Source organism: Mus caroli, chromosome 12 (genome assembly GCF_900094665.2).
Source record: "Mus caroli chromosome 12, CAROLI_EIJ_v1.1, whole genome shotgun sequence".
In the NCBI taxonomy this organism is placed as follows: domain Eukaryota; kingdom Metazoa; phylum Chordata; class Mammalia; order Rodentia; family Muridae; genus Mus; species Mus caroli.
The window spans coordinates 32,356,819-32,378,850 of NC_034581.1; the positions used below are offsets into that span (position 1 = coordinate 32,356,819).

Sequence of the window (22,032 nt, forward strand, 5' to 3'; positions counted from 1 at the left end):
GTCCCATTTAAATGTTTTCATTTATAAGCGTTGTCTTGGTTATGGTGTCTATTCACAACATAAAACTCTAACTAAGATGACCCCACCCTACCCCATGCTGCTGGCAAGCTCTCTTCCTAGAAACTATAACTTCATCCCTAATCTCCTTGGCAGAAGCAATAAGGACTAAAGATCTGGATGAGGTTAGATCTTGGAGACTACTGAAGGCAGAGAAGAAATCCACCAGCACCCCAGAACTTGTTAAAGAAAGAAAACCTTGCAGCCCATGTACACAGACTCAATCAGACTCTCAGGACCTCAGGCTTCAGCTGAGACTGAGGCCAGAGGAGCAGCTGTGTAGCCTGATGAGATCTGACCGATCGGCCTCTGCTCTAAGAACATGAGGCACAGTTTTGCAACCTGCTTTCTGAGGTTCACACTCACTGTTTAAGAATGGATCTTCTCTAGGCCCGTATTTTACAATTAAGTAAATACCAAGCGTTAAGTGACTTAATAATTATCTAAACAAGTAATTAGAGGGCTGTCTTCAAGCCCAAGGCAAGGAAATCCAGGTTCATCTGTCTGCTCCATCACTCACAAGCAGCAAGTGTCAGGAGAAAGGCAAACAACTGAAGCAACAGTAAGCTCTGCTTTCTTTCAATTTTACAGTTGGCTTTGCTCATACACAACCCATAGAAAATGCCTTTCAGAGAAAGGAACGGTATTTTCTTCCTTCTTTCTTTCCCTCCCCACTTACATTATCCTCCTCTTCCCTTCCCTTCCCTGACCTTCTCCTCTCTGAGATGGTCTTCTGTAGATCTGACTGGTCTGGAACTCACCATGTAGCTCAGGCTGGTGATCCTTCCTGCCTTGGCCACTTGAGTGTCAAGATTATAGGCATAAGCCACTAGGCTTGGCTGTTTTGTTTGTTTTAATGACTAGTATTAAGGAAAGCATGCTCCAAAATTATCTTCGAAAGCCAGCCTCATGCCTCCTAATTATCCTTGATCCCAAAGAACATTCTAGTTTATTCAAAACAAAACAAAACAAAACAATAATCTCAGTGGGATATGGAAGGCTGAGGCAGGGGAATTGAAAGCTGGAAATCAGCCTGAGTAACTAAGAGAAAATAAGTGTGAGCTGGTGGCTCAACATGTAAGGCTCTTGTTGCCAAGCCCGGTGGCCTGAGTTTGTCCCATAGACCAACATGGTGAACGAAGAGAACTTCCTCCCACAAGGTGCCGCGAGGCCTCCCTCCACACATACACTGTAAGATTCATGTGCTCCTGCCTCATAATTATGTAAATATAATAAAAATATAAGTGCAAAGGGATGGGGCTATATGTAGCTCAATGGTAGGGTACCAGTCTAGAATAAGCAGTCTTGGTGTTAGATCCCTAGGACTGAAAAAAAAAACACAACAGCATTCCAGGTTCTCATATTCATATTGAAAGAGCTGGCCATTATGGTTGGAAGAGCAATTATGTTCATTTAATCATATATCAGAAAATAGTTGGACACAGAGAACAGCAAAATGAAGTGTCAAGGAATCCCGGAGAAGGAGGCACAGCAAATGAACACTACCTAACCATCTATTTTGGACAAGGGTAGAATGATTGCTTTCAGGAGTCAATGGTATGATTGCCCTGGACTGGGAAGGACTAGGCCCAGNGGTGACCTGAAGGAGCTTATGTTGGGTTTCTTCCTTTGATTAATGATAGAACACATGTTTCACTTTTTCCCACTTACATATAAAATCAAGTTATAAAACACCACACATAAAACAGAATGATTATACCCTATTTATACCAATAGTAGCTCTTTCTCTTCTATTTGTGTTGTGAAGAATACTGTATTGATACAGTAAAATATTACAGAGTACAGCTAATGGCAGGATATAGAATAAACTTAATTCTTAAAGAATCAAGCAAAAACATACTTTTAGCTGGGAATGGTATTGTATGCCTTTAACTGAAGCACTCACAAGGCAGAGGTAAATAGGTCTGTTTATTGTGAGAATGGGACCTAAAAATGAGTTGTACTAAAGCAGTTGTTTTCCACCTGTGGGTCATGACTCCTTTGGGGGTTTGAACCACTCTTACACAGGGGTTGTCTAAGACCACCAGAAAACACACATATTTAGTATGATTTATAACTAGCAAAATTACAAGTTTGCTTAGTTCAAAATTATGAAGCATCAACGAAGTAAATAATTACAAAATTATGAAGTATCAATGAAAATAATTTTACGGTTGGGGTCACCAAGAGGAACTATATTAAAGATTCATAGCATAAAAGGCTGGGAACCACTGGGCTAAACTCTCACACTATAGCCAACTTCCTTTACAGCATCAGACAATTGATAGTCTGAGGGCTAAAAAGAGTCACCTGGGTAAAATACACAATTACAAGGACACAGGTATTTCCACAGAGGCATATAAATAACAACAGCTGACGTAAGCTCACTCCTATCCGCTGCACCTGGGAGGAGCAAGAAAACACATTCCAAAATGAATTCCATGTTCTAAAAGAAACTGAAGCCATAATACTCTGGTCTGTTTTCTTGGAGTTTTCTTGCAAGCACTCAGAATTCTCACAGACTCTATTCTTGACCTGTGAATTCAAGCTCTGTGTGGGTTATATGGCAAGTTCTAGGGCAGACAGCTGTACAGTAAGATCCCGTCGAAAAGCAACCACAATACACAAAACAACCTTCTTCTTCTTCTTCTTCTTCTTCTTCTTCTTCTTATTATTATTATTATTATTATTATTATTATTATTATTATTATACTATTAGAACATGTTTCTCCCCAAGGCTTTTCAATGTATTCCATGATAAACACATACTATTTTTAAAAGCATAAAAATATTGTTTCTTTTCTAAGAAAGAAATTCAAATAAGCATAAAGAAGTAAAAATTTGTGAGCTGCTTCATGTGTGTCGGGAAGCAAACCAGGTCCTCTGTAAGAGCAAGTGCTCTTTACCACTGAACAGTCCATTGCCCCTTCACATACTTTTGTGTTCAGTTGGGTTAACGCCTTTGATTTGCAGAATCTTTGTTAACTGTCATTCTTTTCAGTATGTATATGGATATGGTGTTTATCATTCAGGTGTTTCCCAGTGGAGAAAAGATGCCAAAGTTATAAAGCTCTATGAATCTTTCACTCTTTAATCACCTTATATCTGTATGTCCATATATAAAATATTACATATCTATATACATATAGCTAGGACACTGTTCTACAACTAAGCTGCACCCAAGCCCTGCTTTTAATGAACATTGGGTAAAGATTTTGATGTCCAAAAGTTGGTTTTGTGTGCCTATCTATTTTATTATTGTAGTTAGTCTTGAAAATAACTTTACATCATCTCTACATCCTGCTGTTTATGCCCCGGTGTATTGTATAGGATTTTACATTCACTAGGGTTGGCCTTGAAGAACAGAGAACAGATACTGTCATTTCCAGTATTAGGTTATTAAAGATTGTCTTCTTTCCTAGGCTACTCCCAGTAATTACTCAAAGATGCAGGAAGCCAGCTTATGCTGTGAAGGCATTCAGGTAGCTCAAAGGGACGCTCTGGATAAGAGGAGGGGGAGCCGAGGCATCTAAAATAGTTAGCTTGGAAGCAGCTCCTGTGGCCTCCAGAGGATGGCAGCCCCAGCCAACTGTGACTGTAGCTATAGGAGGGCCTAAGCTAGGGGCAAACCCACTCCCAGATAAAAAAACAAAAGAAAAACCGGATGAAATCATAAGTGTGTACTTAAAGTTAATTACTGGGATCATTTATTATGCTAATTACGTTAACCACTTTTATAATTACTTCAAATTCTACTTTAAAAGAGGAATAGAGTTGGATGTAGTTCAGTTGGTAAAGCATTTGCCTAGGATGCAGAGAGTTCCAGGTTTAATCCCCATGACTCCACAAATCCTTCATTGTGGTGAGTGTAATCCCAGTACTTGAAGGTGAAGGTAGGACAAACAGAAATTCAAGGTCAGACTCACATATAGAGTGTAGAGACCAATTGGAAGCTATGTGTGACCCTGTCTCAAAAAACAGCATGGAAAAGACATTTCTGAGGACGACATAACTTTAGTTTAAAGATTCATTATATTCTTGCTATGGAGTATGCGTTTCCATGCTTAAGTACTTCAAAATTACCATCAGCTTTGGGAAAGTTGACTGACTTTCCATATTTGTTATAGGCTGGTAAAGGTTTCTTAAATAGAAGTGCTGCGTGTTCTTATTTATCTTTTGTGGTAGGGGCTTTGTTCACGCCAAGAGTAGCCCACATCAAGTGAACTCAGGATTTTTTTTTCTTTAACTTTTGCTTGAACTGTATGAAGTTATTTTCAGGATTAAAAACAAACAAACAAATGAAAAACAAAAAAGAATCTGGAGCTGATGAGATGGCTTAGCAATTAAGAGCACTGGTTGCTCTTACAGAGGGTCTGGGTTCAATTCCTAGCATCCACATGGCAGCTTAGAACAGCCTGTAACTCCTGTTCCAGGGGATCCGATGCCTTTACAAACATGAATGTAGGCAAAACACCAATGCACATTAAGTAAAAGATTAAATAAATTGTAAAAATGAAAAAACAAACAAAGCAGCAATAGATGTGAGATGATACAGATGGGAGATGAAGTACCATCTTGGCCATCGGTCATCAACTCGAAGACCCCAGATAACTGCCCGTTTTCTTTTTTACTGCTTCTGAAAGGGAGAGTCAAATGTACTGCACTTTAGTGGCCCTCAAATTTTTACTCATATTCCCCTAACATGAAAGGAAAACTTTTTAAAATACTGACACAAAATTAAATGTGAAACATCTTATATTCAATGTATCAAAGTCAACATAAATTATTATGTGGTAAATTGAATATAATATGTAATATTTTATCTTTGCTATATCCAAAATGTTTTTAAAATCCACATATTGGAGAAACAATTTTAATTTACTGTTTATGAAGCATGCCTGCTACGAATCCTAACTAGCAGTTAACGCTTGTCAAATTAGTTGACCAAATTTATTATTATTATTATTATTATTATTATTGCCTTTTCTTCTCATGTAGCCCAGACTGGCCTCAAATTCACAATTCTTCTGCCTACAGCTTTTGAATGCTGAGAGTACCATGTGCCACTATGTTGTTTTGAAATGAAAACATTTTCTATTAAAACAAACACATTAATACAGGCTCTATGATGCGATGATCATTTAAGTTCACAGTTCTCTTTTTCAGGTAAGTGGGAAGGAAGCTAGGTAATAGACTTATGTAAACTGATGCTCTGGGAGAAAACACTTTCTTCCTGGCTATTTTTCCCCCCCTCAAAGGACAATCTAAAAATATCAGATTCTAGGGCAAGATGGCTCAGTGGGTACACCTGCCACCAAGCCTGTGGCCTAATTCAATCCCTGGGACCCACATTGGTGAAAGGAAAGGCCTGACTGCTGTTTTCCTCTGATCTCTATCTGAGCAGCACAGGCATGTATCCACAGGCACACACTAAGTAAATGTAGTTAAAAAAGAATATCACAGCAACTGAGATGACTTATCATTAAAAGCATTGGTTCTTCTTGCAGCAGACTGACTGGGCTTCAACTACAAGTACCTACAAATGGCTCAAAGCTGTCTATGATTCCAGTTGCAGGACATCTAACACCTGTGCCCTCCATGGGTACTGCCTTCATGTGATAATATGCAGGTGAAACTCCCATACACACACACCTGTCTCCCCCCACCTCCCTCTCAGAATATCACATTGAGAATAGTATCATCTCCAAGGCTGTTATTAATGGTGGTGACAAATTAGAATCAGCTGAGTAGGGAGCCCCCTTTGAAGACTGGTCTTGATTGATGTGAAAAAGCCCTGTCCTGATTGTGGGTGGCACCTTCTGATAGGAGCTTAGACTTGAAAAGGCTGCTGAGTGGATTTGTGCCAACCCCGCTGCCGATTCCTTTATTGACAGAGCTGGCATTTCTCCAGGAAATTCTGGATCCACCTTGCAGACTAAATGACTACTTGCTGTCACCCCTCAGTGACAGACAGCTGCTCTGGAACGACTCCTGTTGTTGATGACCCAGCCTCACAGATGAATACTGGCTTCTTGACATCTCAAGTGTGATTTGGCCCTGGCTACCATTTGGAAACCCACTTAATAAATTATGAGATCTATAGCATACATATATATTTTCATCCCCTTGGATCTGTTCTTCTAGGGGATGTGATTGAAGCATCAGTGAACAAACTGACTTTATTCAACAGTTGTCCTACAACTTTTCTTATCTTGGCCTCGGGGAGTATTAGCCACACATTCTCATTTCATTTGGTTTCAATTGTCTGTGGAATACATTAGCCGGCTCCAACCTTCCCATGGCCCTGACAGCAAGAAAACTCCTGGTTTTCAAGAGTAAAGACTGCAGACTTTCCCAAATGGTCAGATGCATTACAATGCTACCACTGAGAACGGGACTCTGGAGGGAAGGGGCGTAGAATGAAAATCACCTCAATATATGCAAATACAAATAGATCCTTTAGCATGTACACGTCTCTAAGCTCCCAGGAGCTTATGCAAGGAAAGCAGAGGCAGAACAGAACTGTAAGTTTACTTCTTTAACAGCTGTTAGTAACTTCGAGGCGTTCCCGGCAGTAAACACATATATTTAGGTTATTTCTATTTTATCATGAAGATAAAAGAATGGAGTAAGGTTGTTTTTCCCTCAACTAAATTTTTTGAAGTAGGGTCTTAGACTTAACTCCAAGCTAGCCTGAAGCTCATTATGTAGCCCAAACCAGCCTCAATGTTGCTGCAATCCTCCCACCTGAGCCCTTGTAATACTGGGATTATAGGTTTGAGTGGCCATGCTCAGCCATAGTAGCTTTTAATAGATAAGAAATGCAGACTTCCGGTCCAGCCGCCGAGAGCCAGTGCGGCTGTGAAGGGCTGCGCAACTTGGTGTCGCTGCTCGCCGGGCACGGTTTTGGATGCCGGCTCACCTCTCCTGATTTGTGATGCTCAGAAAGGTGGCAGTAATGCTAACGCTGGCAAGCAAGTTGAAGCAGGGTGAAGATCTCAAAGGATCCCAGACATCAGTGTCCACATCTGACTCTACTCGGAGGTTTTCCGTGAGAGGTAAGTTGCTTGTTACAGAGGTTGCAGAACTTGAAGCTAATTTACCTTGTACCTATAAAGTACATTTTCCTGATCCAAACAAGCTTCATTGCTTTCATCTGACTGTAAGCCCAGATGAGGGTTACTACCAGGGTGGAAAATTTCAGTTTGAAATTGAAGTTCCTGATGCCTACAATATGGTGCCTCCCAAGGTGAAATGCTTGACTAAAATCTGGCACCCCAACATCACAGAAACAGGCGAAATATGTCTAAGTTTACTAAGAGAACATTCCCCTGATGGCACTGGCTGGGCCCCCACTCGAACATTAAAGGATGTCGTTTGGGGATTAAACTCTTTATTTACCCAACTTTTGAATTTTTATGATCCAATGAATAAATATTGAAGCCGCAGAACATCATTTGCGGGACAAAGTGGCTGAGTACATCAAACGCTATGCCAGATGATAAGAGGAGAGCTCGCAGGTCTGAGGACTTTGTCACAGTTGTCTCTGATGTGGAACAGCTTGAGGTAGCCCTCCTCCCCATCCTCATACTTCCTGTCAGCCCCTTGGGATTGTCCTAGTCCTGCGACCGAGCTGTCCTGAAGAAGATCCTCCGGACTGCCCACTGTAGGTGGTGAACAACATTATACAGCAAGAAAGTGTGTCTGGGCCTCGAGAGAGGTGTCTGCTTCCCTTAACGTGTTTTCTGAAACTACTGTCTAGGCTGTCTGGTGGAATCCCTCCGAAGTTGTAACGAACTCACCCCTGAGGATATAGCGCTTGCTTCCTTTCCCCCAACAATCCGTGTCCTGCACAGGTGATGTAACGACTTGTTCCATGTGACTGGCGGATTGCCAATAAGAAACCCGCTATAAAAAGTGATTGGATGCACACTCTCTTAGTTTCTTCCACGAACGCTGATCGAACCTAAATGTGAAGCTTCCCAGAATGCACAGTCACTTACTGTAGTAGATCTTACTGAAAATGCGTATTTTATTTAATGTGAGTATATTTTGGAACAGATTTGTAATTTGTACCAAAAAATGTAACCGTTTAATGTTTAGATAGGGAAAAAAATGATGACACCTTTATAAGAAGTAATGATAAACAAACCAACCAACCTCTGGGGACCCATGAGATGGCTTAGCAGGTAAAAGTACTGGAGAAGAGAACAGGACTCCTCTGACCGCCATGCCCAGGCCTGTTCTCCCATACCCCACTACACACTATACTAATAAATAAAACACACTCTGACCATATACACAAGGATTTTTAAAAAGCCGTTTATTTTAAAAAAACTGGTTTGTCAAATCACATACACGAGCAGAAGAAACACAACTATTGAAGTGGCCCTGTAATACAGACACCAGTGGGGCGTTCACACAGTACCTGAAAATACAGCTAAAAAAGGGGTGTGCTGAGTATTGAGCTTCAGGTTCCTACCTGACCCCCTTGTTGAATGGCTTTAGTTAGCGTACAGTGAGAGGTAGAGTCCCAAGTGTAGTAGCCGACGCCTCAGGGCTCCATTGAAACAAAACAGAAATGAAAAAAACCGCCTTCCCCGGGGAGCGGGGGAGGCCTCGCCTATCATTTATTTCCTTGGTGCAAACAGAAGCCAAGTTTCCCTCCCCAAACGCTTCAGCGTTCCCAACCGAAAAGTGTGGCGTTTTAATTTTTTTTTTTTTTCTTTTTTAGGCAGTGTGCTGGAGACATTTAGCTTTCTTCGCCTTCTGATTCAGATTCTAAGAGAAAAGAAAGACAAATTAGGCATTGTCAGTTTATGGGTGAATTTCTAATGAGCAGCCCAATGCTATGGGATATGTTATGGATAGCAGCTCAATGCTATGGGATACTTTTATCATGTACTAGGCAAAACAGTTACACATGAGAACAGATCGAAAACCCTCCCTAACTTTTGCTTCCCAGTGAACTCCAGCTTTCTAACAATGCAGTAAGGCCTTGTACATCATTAAACAGTATATATATAGCCTTTGATTAGCTGGGTCATCAAAGACCTGCTTTTCATTCTGTGCTTCCATCTCCAGCAAGACGCACCTGGCAAAGGTGCTGAACCCCCTCCAACCCCAGCCGGTGTGGCCAAGTGGATGATCCGAGTTTGTTTTTCTTTTTCTTTTGAAAATGTTCTTGCTTTCAGAAATGAACACTGAGATGTGGGCAGAATAAAATCTTTGCATATGAAGACACAGTGAGAATTTTAAGGACAGAGAGAGTGAGGGAGGAAGAGAAGGAGGGAGGAAGGGAGGGAAGGAAGAAGGGAGGGAGGGAGGGAGGGAAGAAGGGAGGGAGGGAAGAAGGGAAGGAGGGAGGGAGGGAGGAAGGCGGGGGATTGAGAGAAAACCTAGAATAAAGCAATACGCATTTGACTAGTGACCATGAGGGCTGTCACATGAAGTTACCTTCTTCTGCATTCTGTAACCACTCCACAAATTTCTTCATCTGGTCAAGAAAGACGCTCTTGCCTTTGGCGGCGTGTGCTTCTTTATACCACTTCAGTATTGCCTCTTCGCTCAGAACGTCGGCTGCAGTCAGAAAGCAAGGTTGCCAAGTTACCACACGGAATGTCATGTTTTAAAAAAAACAAAACCAAAAAAAAAAAAAAAAAAACCCCAAAAAACTCTGGATGTGGGGGCGGTTCTGGAGAGGTGNAAGGTTGCCAAGTTACCACACGGAATGTCATGTTCAAAAAAAAAAAAAAAAAAAAAAAAAAAAAAAAAAAAACCCCAAAACTCTGGATGTGGGGGCGGTTCTGGAGAGGTGTCTGCATTTTCTGTAGAATCATGAGGCCAAGAATTCAGATCCCAGCATGGATCTGTGTCCAGAATAAGCCTGTAACCCCAGCTCCCGGGCTATGCGTGTGGGAGACTGGATTGCTGTGGCATGCTGAATCCTAGCAGAGCCATTGAGAAACTTGAGCCTCTAGCTCGGGGTAAGATGAGACAGACGACACCTCACTTCCTCTCTGGCCTTCATTAGAGCATCTTTCTTAGACACCCCTCCTCCTCCAAAGCTCATTTCTAAGCAGCTCAGACATGTATCCTTACAATCAGCTTAGCAAACGCTTTGGTGATGAGTGATGTCACCTCATCAGTTAGGATACAGTGCCAGCAACACAGGTCAGTACTAAGACAAGGAAATCTTTATTTGGGGGGGGGGGGGCAAATGAATCAACAATTCCAACAGTTTAGAAAACCATGACCTGATAAATTCTACTGAAACCCAATGGGTGCATCCATGTAATTTCCAGGAGTTGAAAAGTGGAGGCGGAAGAATCAGCGATTCAAAGTCATGCCAACCACTCACTGAATGCTAATGGTAGCCCACATAGGACCTGCTCTCATGAAACAGGGAAGGGACAACCAAATGGCTACAATTTCTTTTAAGGAGATTTTCTTTTTGTTGAGGAGAAATGGAGGGGGAATAGACAAGATGGAGGGAGGGAGGGAGCAGGGATGAAGCCAGCACGTAGATAAAGGCCTTCAGGGGTGGGATTGCTAGACAACCCAACCTTCTACCGCTTTTGTTAAAATGGAGTACACTCTAGCTGTCTCAGACACACCAGAAGAGGGCATTGGATCCCATTACAGATGGTTGTGAGTCACCATCTGGTTGCTGGGAACTGACCTCAGGACTTCTTATTAACCACTGCGCCATCTCTCCAGCCCCCAACCTTAGCCGTCACTAAATTATCACCATGCTATAGTGCGCTAGCCTACCTCAGTGCTTCTCACCTTCCCTAATGCTGCCACCCTATAACACAGTTCCTCCTGTTGTGGTGACCTCTAACCATAAAATTTATTTTCATTGCTAGTTCATAACTGTAATTTTGCTACTGTTATGAATCGTAATATAAATATCTGACATGCAGGATATCTGATATGCAACCTCTGTGAAAGGGTCATTCAAATACTTTCTCTATACCACAGTTAGAGAAAGACACACAAAAAAAGTGTTAGGTATCTATCTTCTAAAATTGTAAATGGAACCCCATTAATTTATCATTAATTACTATAAATTGAGGATACTTAAGGAAATGAGAATATGAAAATGACAGTCTACATACTCTGTAGGAACAGGGCTGCCTTTTGGGATTTTTGTCCCCTGGAAGAGTCCAATCCATCACATGTACTGATAAACGTAATATTGACACACCCTTCTAATGACATGTTTGCAATTATAATTTTGACTGATATCACAGAAATTACGGAGTACAGACAGCATTCATTTAAAACATCAATACCATTTTCATAACAAAAATATTTAGTTTTACTTTACTTTAAAACCAACAACTGCAAAAACTAGCTTTTAGAAAGGGCTCTAGGATTAAATTGAAGAAACAGGAAGGGAGACACTGGAGAGGTGGCCCAGTGGTTAAAAGCCTTGACTGATCTTCCAGAGGACCCAGGTTCAATTCTCAGTACCCATGTGGCATTAACAATCATCTCTTATGTCAGTCCCAGAGGACAGGATGACCTCTTCTGGCTTCCACAGGAACCAGGCACCCACATGGTGCACAGGCATACAGACAGAACACCCGTTCATGCAAAGTAAATAAATGCATGTGGCTGGTTTAGAAAACAGACATTGTTCCACTTAAAACAATCATTTAATGTACTACACTTTGCAAATTAAAGCTGTCTAGAGTTATTAATTTATACATACAGGAGACCTTGGTATACAAGAGTCATGACCCCCCACCCCCACCCCACCCAGAAGTATTCTAATCCTCCAGCCTTTTTGTTGCTTCTGTCTTCAGTTTCTCATGACCTGGACTACCAGGCCCAGCCCATTATTCAAAGAGGGAAAAAGCCCTTGATTATGGCCATAGGAAGTAACTTGTTGCTATTCAAGACTGCTTTGCAGCAACTTTTCAAGAACACTAATTAGGGTTTGAAGAACCTCACGATAGTCCATTGTCTTTAAGACACGACTAATTTAGATTTCAGTCTTTTCCAAATCCTTTTGATCATGAACCCCTCCAAGAATAGAAGAATTTTCAGCTTGTGTGGTCAGTCATATGCAGTTCTTAGCCCCTCCCTCTCTGTCCTGAACTACTATTGTTATAAAAAAAAAAATCATAAGACACGACACATATGGGAAATTGACAAATATATAAATGGAAACCGCATTCATTCCGCACATGAATGAATGCAGATTATACAGAACAAGCCAGACAGCTGACTTTCCCTGCTGCTCAGGGATAGTGCTTGCAGGCCTTCTGAAGGCACAGCACATGCTTCTGTTTTATCAGCCCAGAGAGGACAAAAGGAGCCATGCACATACTACAATGTGTCAGTGACAGGGATGGAAATGATACCCAAAGACTGACAAAACCGTATCAAATATATTGTCTGCTAAAATCACCTAACAGTACAATGGAGAGGTCTGAGAAGCTAAGAACCCCATTCATTAGTGAATATTTTTTTTGAAAGACCAAATTTCTAGCACTAGGGAATTAATAATAAAAAGAACTAAAGCCACTAAGTACCTGAGACAGTTAGGCACACTGGGTATTAAAAAGCTTAAGAGGGCTAGAGAAATAGCTATGCTAAGTGTGCACTGTCTTTCTGTTTTTCCTCTGAGATCCTTTGGTTTTCAGCACCACCAAGGGGTTGGCTCATGACTGACTTCCTACACTTCGCTCCTCCAGGAGAATCCTTCTGGCCTTAGAGGGCATCTGCACACAGGTAAGGTGGGTGTAATGCAAATGCCTTTAATGCCAGCACTGGGGACAGAGAAGTAGATGGATTTCTGTGAGTTCAAGGCAAGCCTGGTCTACGTAGTAAGCATTTTTCTAAGAGAAGGTTTTATTCTCTAGCTCAGGCTGGCCCTGACCTGGCAATCCTCCTGCCTCAGCCTCTTTGTGATGCTGGGATTACAGGCCAGAGCCACAAGATGTTTTTTGTTGTGCTAAAGAAAAGTGGGAGAAGGGTTTGTTAAAACTACAAGCATACAGTGTTCCCTCAGGGTAGATGGCATATTTTCCTTCCATCTTGTAATTTAGAAAGTTAGGAACTCTTTTGTTTATGTAATTTCCAGCAAGAGAGTGGCCACATAGCACGAATTCACTACACAAATAGTAGACAAACACAGGAAACAACAAAGAAGCCAAGAGCAACTTGGCTTTACTATATGTTACATATATAGTTAAATCTAAAATCCAGAATTTTATATTAGGAGTGTCACACAGGGAAACAAATCAAAAAATAATTTTCAACTTCTCTCTCTCTCTCTCTCTCTCTCTCACACACACACACACACACACACACACACACACACACACACACATTTCTTTGTGTAGTCCTGGCTATGCTGGAACTTGCTTTGTAGCCCAGGCTGGCCCTGATCTCTCAGAGATCTCCCTGCCTTTGTCTCAGGCTAGAGGCATGCACCACCACTGCCTGACTCACTTTTTTTCTTATAACCAAACCAACCAACCAACCAACCAACCTCCTTAGAATAAGAAATGCCATTTTAGAAATATTTGTACAAGGCACAGAGTTTAACCTGTGTGTTTTCTGTAAATAAAATGCAGTCAGGCACAGTGGTGAGGGTGAATACCTTTCATCTCAGCATTTGGGAGGCAGAATCAGGGGAAAACTCTGAGTCCAAAACTAGTGTGGTTGACACCGAGTTCCAGAACACTAGGGACCCCTACCCCTCAATAAAGGCCCTCCTGAGAGGCCAGAGACATGGGAACCCTGGAAGTCTGGTTACTGAGTAGGCAGCTCTGAGCTCCCTGATGTGGTTCTGGGGACTAAACCCAGGAGGGCCTCAGTAGCACACACTCTCAAAACTGCGGATCTCTGACACCTTAGTCTGCAAGATCTCCAGAGCTAGAAAAAGAGAGCTTTAAACTCACTGTTCATCCAGCTTTTCCAGGCACAATACAAGAACATCTAAGTCCCCACAGAAACAGATGAAGCACATATCTATCTCTCGCTGTACAAGTGCCCGCTGTGTAAAGTAATAGCAAAGGGAAAAACCGATTGTGAGTTAAAAAAAAAAAAAAAAAGATAAATATGGTAACCTAGCAACACTCTTAGCTGTGGTAAGAACAACCATCCTTCAAGGACTTTTTGTTCAAGAGAAAATAAGGATTAAAAAAAAAAATGGTGGTGGCGCGCGCCTTTAATCCCAGCACTCGGGAGGCAGAGATAGGTGGATTTCTGAGTTTGAGGCCAGCCTGGTCTACAAAGTGAGTGCCAGGACAGCCAGGGCTACACAGAGAAACCCTGTCTCGAAAAACCAAAAAAAAAAAAAAAAAAACTTGTATGTATAAATCACATGAAAAGTTACAAAATTGCCAAAAATTCATACTTTTAACATCTCAGTAATACATATATTTAGGTCTCTACCAAAAAAAAACAAAAAACAAAAGACAAAAACCAACCAACCAACAAACAAGTAAAAAAATCCAATTTCCATTCAAACCAGCAAAATAAATGTGATGCAGGTGCCCTTGCAGCTGTAGACATGACTGGCTTCAGGCTAGTTTATGAGCTGACTGTCCAGTTAGTGAAAGGATTATTAGTGTCTTTTATATTCTGGGTGATTTTATAATTTCAGACCATCATTCCTTGGAATTTGGGACTGGAGTCCAGTCAGTTAGTAAGTCAGTCAGTTTTAGCTCTTGTCATCCATTGCCATGAGGAACACCCTGGGGAAGGATGCTGGCATCAGTAGGTGCACAGGGAATTCTGAAGGGCATCGGCATGTCACTTGCCATGTCCCTGCTATTGGTTCTGAATCTGAGCCCTGCCTGCTCGCCACAGACCTCATCTGAAGAATGCATGTCCCCCATCTCATGGGGCTATTACAGGCTGTAGAGCCTTCCCCAGGTGAAGGCAGGTAGCAGAAATAAGGCTCACCGAGTGGGGCTCTGAAAGTTACACCTAGGCCCTGGTACTGGCTTCAGTCTGTGCTTCCTGTGAAAAGCTTCCACCCACTGCCTACTATCATGGTTTGAAACCCACCGACTCCATTTTCCCAAATGAATATTTTTTTTCTACAAGTTGTTTCAGTCAGGGACTGTGTGGTTACCACAATACAAAAAGATGCAAGGGCAAACCACGCTGATGCCGCTTCTAGTAACAAGTCATCTCATTCTTTCTTCCTTCCTTTCTTTCTATGCATTTAATAAAATAATAAAATGGGGGTATTAATAGAGAAATTAATATTTAAGCACTGGTGCCTCAGACAGAAAACCTTCCAAATAAGACAGTGTTTGGTGCCGAGGCGGGCGTGGCTAGAAAGCAAATGTAGAACCCGCTTTCTCAGGCCTTAGAAGAGTCAGCTGTGGTACAGGTGGGCAGAACTGCTGGCTAGGTGCTGGCAGTATAACCCGAACAATTCATTTTATACAAGTGAGGGGGGTGCACAGCACATGCAGACACCATGTCAGAAGAGGCTGTCAGATCCCTTGAATCTGTCATTATGGATAATGGCGGACAAACATGTGGGTATTGGATACTGAACCCAGGTCCTCTGCAAGAGCAACTTGTCCCCCTAACCACTGAACTACCTCTCCAGCCCCCAGGGTTTTCTTTATATTATATTTATTTAGGTAGATTGGTGTTTTGTCTGCATTCGTGTCTCAACGTCATATGCACGCAGTGCCTGGAAAGGGGTTTGGTTCTCCCAGGGAGCTGGAGTTACTGACAGTTGCTAGTAACTGTATGAGTGCTGGCGTTGGATCTGGGTTTTTTGGAAGAGCACTCACTCACTGCTCTTAACTGTTGATCCCCCTCTCTAGTCTGCAGGTTTAATGAGACATTCGTTTGGTGAGCCTCAAATTTAAAGACACTAGTAGCTTTGGTCCACATCCAAATAGAAGTAACGATGGATCATTTTGAATGAGACTTAGCAGTTACTACAGTTTAAATTTTTAAACCAAATTATATTTGGTTTATTTATTGTGTGTGTGCTACAGCGAGCCACATGTGGAGATCAGAGGACAACTTGAGAGAGTTGGTTCTCTCCTTCCACCACGTAGGTACCAGGGATAACAACCGTTATCTTTGGCAGCAAGCTCCTTTATAGTAACCTCCCTGGCATGGTTACTATATCCTTTTACTAAAATAGTTATTATGAAAAACCTCATTGTCTTAGGTAAGGGTTCAGCTGGTATGATAAAACACTGACCAAGAGCAACTTGGGGAAGAAGGGGTTTATTTCAGCTTACAACTTGTGGTCTATCATCCAAGGGAGTTAGGCAGGAACCTAGAGGTCATACGCTGCTCACTGGCTTGTCCCTATGGCTTACTCGGCTTTACTTAGAGCATACAGCACCACCAGCTGAGGGATGGCACCATCCAAATGAACTGGGCCCTTCTACATCAGTCACATGTATTAAGAACACGCCCCAGAGGCTTGCCCACGGGCCACACTGATGGGGGCATCTTCTCAAAGGAGGTTCCCTTTTACAAGGTGTACTCATATTAAGAATCTGGATGGCGAATTCAAATTCATAGCAAAATAGCACTAAGCATTTAAAAAAATTAACTATTCGCCAATCATATAAAAACTTTTGCAATACAAAGCCTAAAGTTATTATTCAAAGTAGACAAGTCTGCTGGGCAGGTGTGAGAGATGCAGGTGTACATTACCCTAATTGAACTCTCATGTGGTTAACAAGAAAAAAGCCATGAAAGACAAAGAGGGGCTGAGTGGAATAAAGGAGATCAGTAGGAGTGGGGGGTGGGTAATAGGGCATGTGTGAATATGATCAAAATACATGTTCAATTGATATTAGTTAAAAAAAAAAACCTATGAAAAACACAGCAGGGAAAGTAAGCGTTCTGCTTACATTACTTTATATGTATGATAAAGTGCTACTACTACTTATGTATGCACCACCTCTAATGGGCCTTTCGCAATGTTCAAAATCTATCTCCCAGTTGCTCCTTTTCCCCCTCACACAACTATGTAGTCCAGCCCTCAAGCAGCCAAGCATCGCTCCTGCATGCTGTAGGTATGGAGACTGGGATCAGTTAGAGCGCTCAACATTCATTTTTTAGTGCTGGTTGTCATGGCAACCTAAACCTTCTAAATACAATGAAGAGACAGTACATGTGAATATTTAAAAATAGCCTTGCCTTAGAAAAACAGGAGAATGGCTGGGCCAAATAACTAAAATGTCAAGTGAAAGGCTAATTATTGCAGTAATTTTCAAGTCAGTCTTATAGCACCTAAATGGGTCTGAACGCAGTATATATAGCATTTTGATAATCACTGTTATTACAGCTAATTGTTTCAATTCAGAAGCAGACTCAATTATCTTATATAATTATACTCGTTCACTATAGGTGAAACAACCAGTTCATCCCGTCTTCTGCCAGCTTCTGACCAGTAAGTGTTCAGGTGCCTAACCAGCAAGGGTCCTGATGTAGTGCGCCCCGAGCCTGTGCCTTCTTTCTCTCTTTCTGTGACATGGACAACCTCCAGAACCTTCCCCAGCTAGCAGCTGTGGTGTTCCTCCATGAGGACAGGCTTGTGACCTCTGCCTGAACTGGCTGGTTTTGTGTGTCAACTTGACACAGGCTGGAGTTATCACAGAGAAAGGAGCTTCAGTTGGGGAAGTGCCTCCATGAGATTCAGCTGTGGGGCATTTTCTCAATTAGTGATCAAGTGAGGAGGGCCCCTTGTGGGTGGGGTCATCTCTGGGCTGGTAGTCTTGGGTTCTATAAGAGAGCAGACTGAGCAAGCCAGGGGAGTCAAGCCACTAAGTAAAATCTCCCCATGACCTCTGCATTAGTTCCTGCTCTCTGACCTGCTTGAGTTCCAGTCCTGACTTCCTTTGGTGATGAACAGCAATGTGGAAAGTGTAAGCTGAATAAACCCTTTCCTCCCCAACTTACTTCTTGGTCATGATGTTTGTGCAGGAATAGAAACCCTGACTAAGACACCGCGTTACCCATCTCTGTTCTCCCAGAGCTTCAGCAAAGACAGAGGCACCATGGGGGAGCAGGGACGATACCTTTATAAAAGAGAACCACGATCTTCTGGAAGGCCTTCATGAAGTGGATGTTGTCGTAGCAGTATTCCTGAACCTTCTGCAGGAGGACGAGCTCGGACTGGCCTTGGGAACTGAACACGGCCAGCAGGGGAGCGTATTGCTGGGACAGAGCAGAGGGAAAGGTGTGACCTGGAGTCAACACTGCTGGAATCCCAACAGCAGCACCTTGGAGGTATCTTGTTCATGGTTATTATATTATATCCAGCTACAGTGAATTCTATACCAGTGTATCTCAGTAGACTTTATTCACTGTATGCACTAAGGAGACCAAATAAGACTCTACTGCATTATGAGCAACCACACAACCCATTGTGTATACTGGGCACTGTGGAAGTGCAATCAAATCCTCACAGGCTATGGGGCAGCCTAGCTCCACAGTTACCTACTCTATGTCCCAGGCACCGCAAGTCACCTGCAGGGTCTCTTTCTGTTGTTTCCCTATCCCAGATTTCCCTAGCTTTCTATTAGTGCTAGAGAGCTTTTCCTAGACCTGACTCACTTCTCTTCCATGTAAATGTCCCCGCCTGGAACAGAGTGTTCCCTTGCTGACCTCAGAGATCCTGAAAGTCATCGCCTATGACCACCTAGGTCATATTCTGACCTCACCTTCCTAACTGAACTCTACATGCAAGATCGCCTATGGTCACCTTAGCGCAAGAGCATGCGGATCTGTACCTCAAAATATTCAACTGACACAGTCAAGTTACTTTTCTAACGTCTATTCAGAGCGTACTTAAGGATTTTGGCTTTTTTGTTTTGTTTTGTTTTTGGTATAGCACATATCAAAAATTAGCTCATATTTCTCTTTAATATATGATGTTACAGGTGACTGCACCCTTCAGATGTCTTTTACTGAGAATCTACTTGGAGATGTTTCATGGTCTTATATTTGAAACATTTTAGGCAGTGCCAGATTTGACAAGGAAAACAAGGGGTGGACAGGGTACTTTTCATTTGGGTCTGGGGAAACTGGCTCGGCATTCACTTGTTCTTTAGTTTCTCATTACTTGTGACAGGGTCTCATGTAGCCCAGACTGGTCTAGAACTGATCTTTGTGATCCCGTCTTCTGCGTGCTGGGGTTTCCGGAATGTGCTGGCTCTGTCCTCCAGACCCTCAGAGCTGACCTCTGACCCTCAGAGCTGACCACTGACCCTCAGAGTTGGCTCCCTTCAAACGCCATTACCTTTAGGTGCTTCAGTGCCTGCTCCGCAACTAGCTCCTCCTTCTTGTTCCACTCCACCGCATTCATGATGCAGGTCCACAGCAGCCCGATCACGGCTGTTTCCGGAAGATCGTTCCTTTTCATTTCCTCTTTGACGTAAAGCACCACCTAGGTTTCATGGAAAGAGAGTCAAAGAGCAACAGCAGAGCAAATACAAAGCCTGGGGCTATTCTTCTCAATGGCCTGGCCAATAAAAGGTTTGGGGCAGGGTGGGAAATCTTGGGCTTAGCTACTCCATCGCTAATATACATCCTCAAATGATCAATGAAAAGTAGAAGACCTAAACTTAGCTCTAGACAAAAGCTGTTAGGTGACACAGAGTAAGAGAAAGGCTCCGTGTCCTGGATAATCACTATGCGGGTGAACCCTTTGGGTTCAGTAGAGTAGGGCACTTGAGTCAGACTGACTTTCCGTGGGTTTGAAGTAAACAACAGGTCTGTGAAATTTTCTGTTTCTTAAAATTAAATATCTGAAACGGTGTGTCGGGCTTGCCTAGATCCACTCCCTACAGTGTATCCTTAATTCCTACTCTTGAGATGACTCCCATGCCCCGTCGAAGTGAAAAGTCCATAGGTAAAGAAACTGCAGACTGCAAAGGCACCCTCCTCCTTCCCTTCCCCACTTTCCAGACAGGGAACCTTTCTATATACACGAGGGTGACCTTGAACCTACTGGTCTTGTCTTCACTGCCTCGCTGCTAAGATTAGCCACCATACCTGGCTTATGAGATGCTGAGATTAAACTGAAGGTGTGTATGTACCAAGCAAGCTACACCCTAAATCCTGTAATTCTCTTTCCTTGATTCCTGTCAATCCAGTGTATTCTGTAACTAGCAACCCACCCTCTTCACCTCCCTTATTGTGAGAAGAGAACAGTTGTCTTAACTCCTAGGCTGAACTACAGAAATAGAAGAGTGACTTGGGTAGCTTTAGAGAGAAGTGGCTGAACTACCAGAGGCTGGGATTCCTTCAATGAATAGCAACAGGGGACTGGCCTACATCTAAAAGCATGGCTATGGTTTTCTCTGTAGTTCTCCTCACCCTGTGGGCCCTGAAAGTCATGAGTAGCTCTAGTTGGAAGAATGTGGTTGAAATTGCTGTTAAAGATCATGGATGCACGAGCCTTTGTTGTTCTAACACCTCCACCTGGTGGACAGTTACCAGTCTAAGCTTCTCCGGCTCTCAAGAAGCCAGTTATAGTGGATACAGCTGAAGCTCAGGGGTTTGGGAGTAGGAGGATCCCCCACTAGAGCCTGAGTTTATCATATAGAAAGGGTGGGGTTTTTTTTTTCCAGCTTAAAGAATGCCTTCCCAGATGTATAAACAGTTATTGCTATCTAACACATAGCAAACCATGCTTAAACATGGTTCCAAAACCTGTAGCCTTTACACAGCTATTGTAAAGGGGTGAATAAGATGCTGGCCCAACTGATCTTCCCCTGTATGGATTTGTGTTTTCTTCTTCAAAGGTGCTGGAGGATAGTTCAGTGGTGGAGCTCTTGCTGTGTACGCGCACAGTCCTGGATTTGACTCCAAGGACCATGAAAATAGAAACAAGCAACACATTTATATCCAGTGATACAAAATGCCCAGCCTTGACACTAAGTACTAGTTAATGCTTAACACCAGGTAGAGAATCCACAATCCAATAGAAGTGCCACTGTATGGGAGATTTTACCAGCAGACAGCCAAGTCTATATGTTGATAAAACAGTGTGATAATCATAGGAGACTGGGAATGAAGGAAGCAATGTGAGCCAAAATAACACCAATTTCTAGAATACCCCAAAATATAATAAAATAGGATTTTGAGGGAGTACCTTGAGCCAACTTCAATGCTAGGAGTAAGGGAACAGTGAATGGTAACACATATGAGGGAGGGAAAGCTTATGTTATATGAACCGTGTAATTCTACACACACACACACACACACACCTCAGCATGCATAGTTTTCCGCAATGTTGGGGATGTAAGCTATGACCTCGTAAATACTTCTTCAAGCACTCTACCTCTGGACACACCCACACCCATCAACCATTTATGTTGTACTGGAGTTCACTCTGGTCTCCTAGCTCACTGAGGGGCACCACCCTTACCCTTTATCTGTGTGTGTTGTGCAGGAGTTCACTACGGCCTCCTACCTCCTTGATGGGGCATTCCTGAGACAGTCGCTCTTGCAGCTCCTTCTGCAGTTCTTTCCTGGTGCCCAGTGACTGCTGGACTCGGAGAAAGTCCGACAGCTCCTTCAGCCCCGCATCAGTGAAGTACTTAGCGAAATGATCCACACTCTGTCTGTTCACTGGGAAGAGTTCCTGAAGGAGAAAAGGAGGTGTGTAAACTACAGGCTATTCAAATTAGGATGGGATTCTCATAGTAAAGCCACTGGGATATCTCTCATTCAGCCGAGGAGGACTGAAGTATTCCTATACAGCCATGGAGGTGAGCATCTTTTAAAATAAAGTATTGAGCAACATAGACAAACTTGCTTTGTTCACCGTACCCACCCATCTCTTTTTCTTTGCTTTAATCAACAATAGCACAGGACTAAATTCGCCTGACCACATGAATATGATAAAAACTCTGAACAGTATTTAAATTGTTTTTAAACTGAGAGGAAGTGAAACCGTTTGCACTGCTTCCTTAGTTGAGTTAACAAGGCTCTTTCTGTAAAGCTGAAATG

At 42.6% G+C, this 22,032-nt stretch overlaps 2 protein-coding genes across 3 annotated transcripts in view; one reads left to right on the plus strand and one right to left on the minus strand.

The window, feature by feature from the left end:
* Positions 1–7,015: 7,015 nt before the first annotated feature.
* On the plus strand, positions 7,016–7,559 carry LOC110306700 (NEDD8-conjugating enzyme UBE2F-B-like). Of its 2 annotated transcripts, none has more exons than XM_021178743.1 (2): positions 7,016–7,462; positions 7,512–7,559. In XM_021178743.1, the coding sequence occupies exons 1-2, from the start codon at positions 7,016–7,018 to the stop codon at positions 7,557–7,559; spliced, it is 495 nt and encodes a 164-aa protein (XP_021034402.1). The 2 variants fall into 2 exon arrangements, with proteins under 2 accessions (XP_021034402.1, XP_021034403.1); XM_021178744.1 differs by lacking the exon at positions 7,512–7,559 and having other exon boundaries at positions 7,016–7,138; positions 7,235–7,498.
* Positions 7,560–8,363: 804 nt separating this feature from the next.
* The window catches only part of Bzw2 (basic leucine zipper and W2 domains 2), a 59,541-nt gene continuing 45,872 nt past the window's right edge, over positions 8,364–22,032 (minus strand). The window contains exons 8-12 of the mRNA XM_021178745.2: positions 21,494–21,664; positions 19,316–19,462; positions 18,093–18,231; positions 9,514–9,636; positions 8,364–8,838 (exon numbers count right to left, since the gene is read on the minus strand). Of these exons, the coding sequence (XP_021034404.1) occupies positions 8,810–8,838; positions 9,514–9,636; positions 18,093–18,231; positions 19,316–19,462; positions 21,494–21,664 (609 nt within the window). The 3' untranslated portion in view covers positions 8,364–8,809. The remainder of the gene's footprint in view (positions 8,839–9,513; positions 9,637–18,092; positions 18,232–19,315; positions 19,463–21,493; positions 21,665–22,032) is intronic.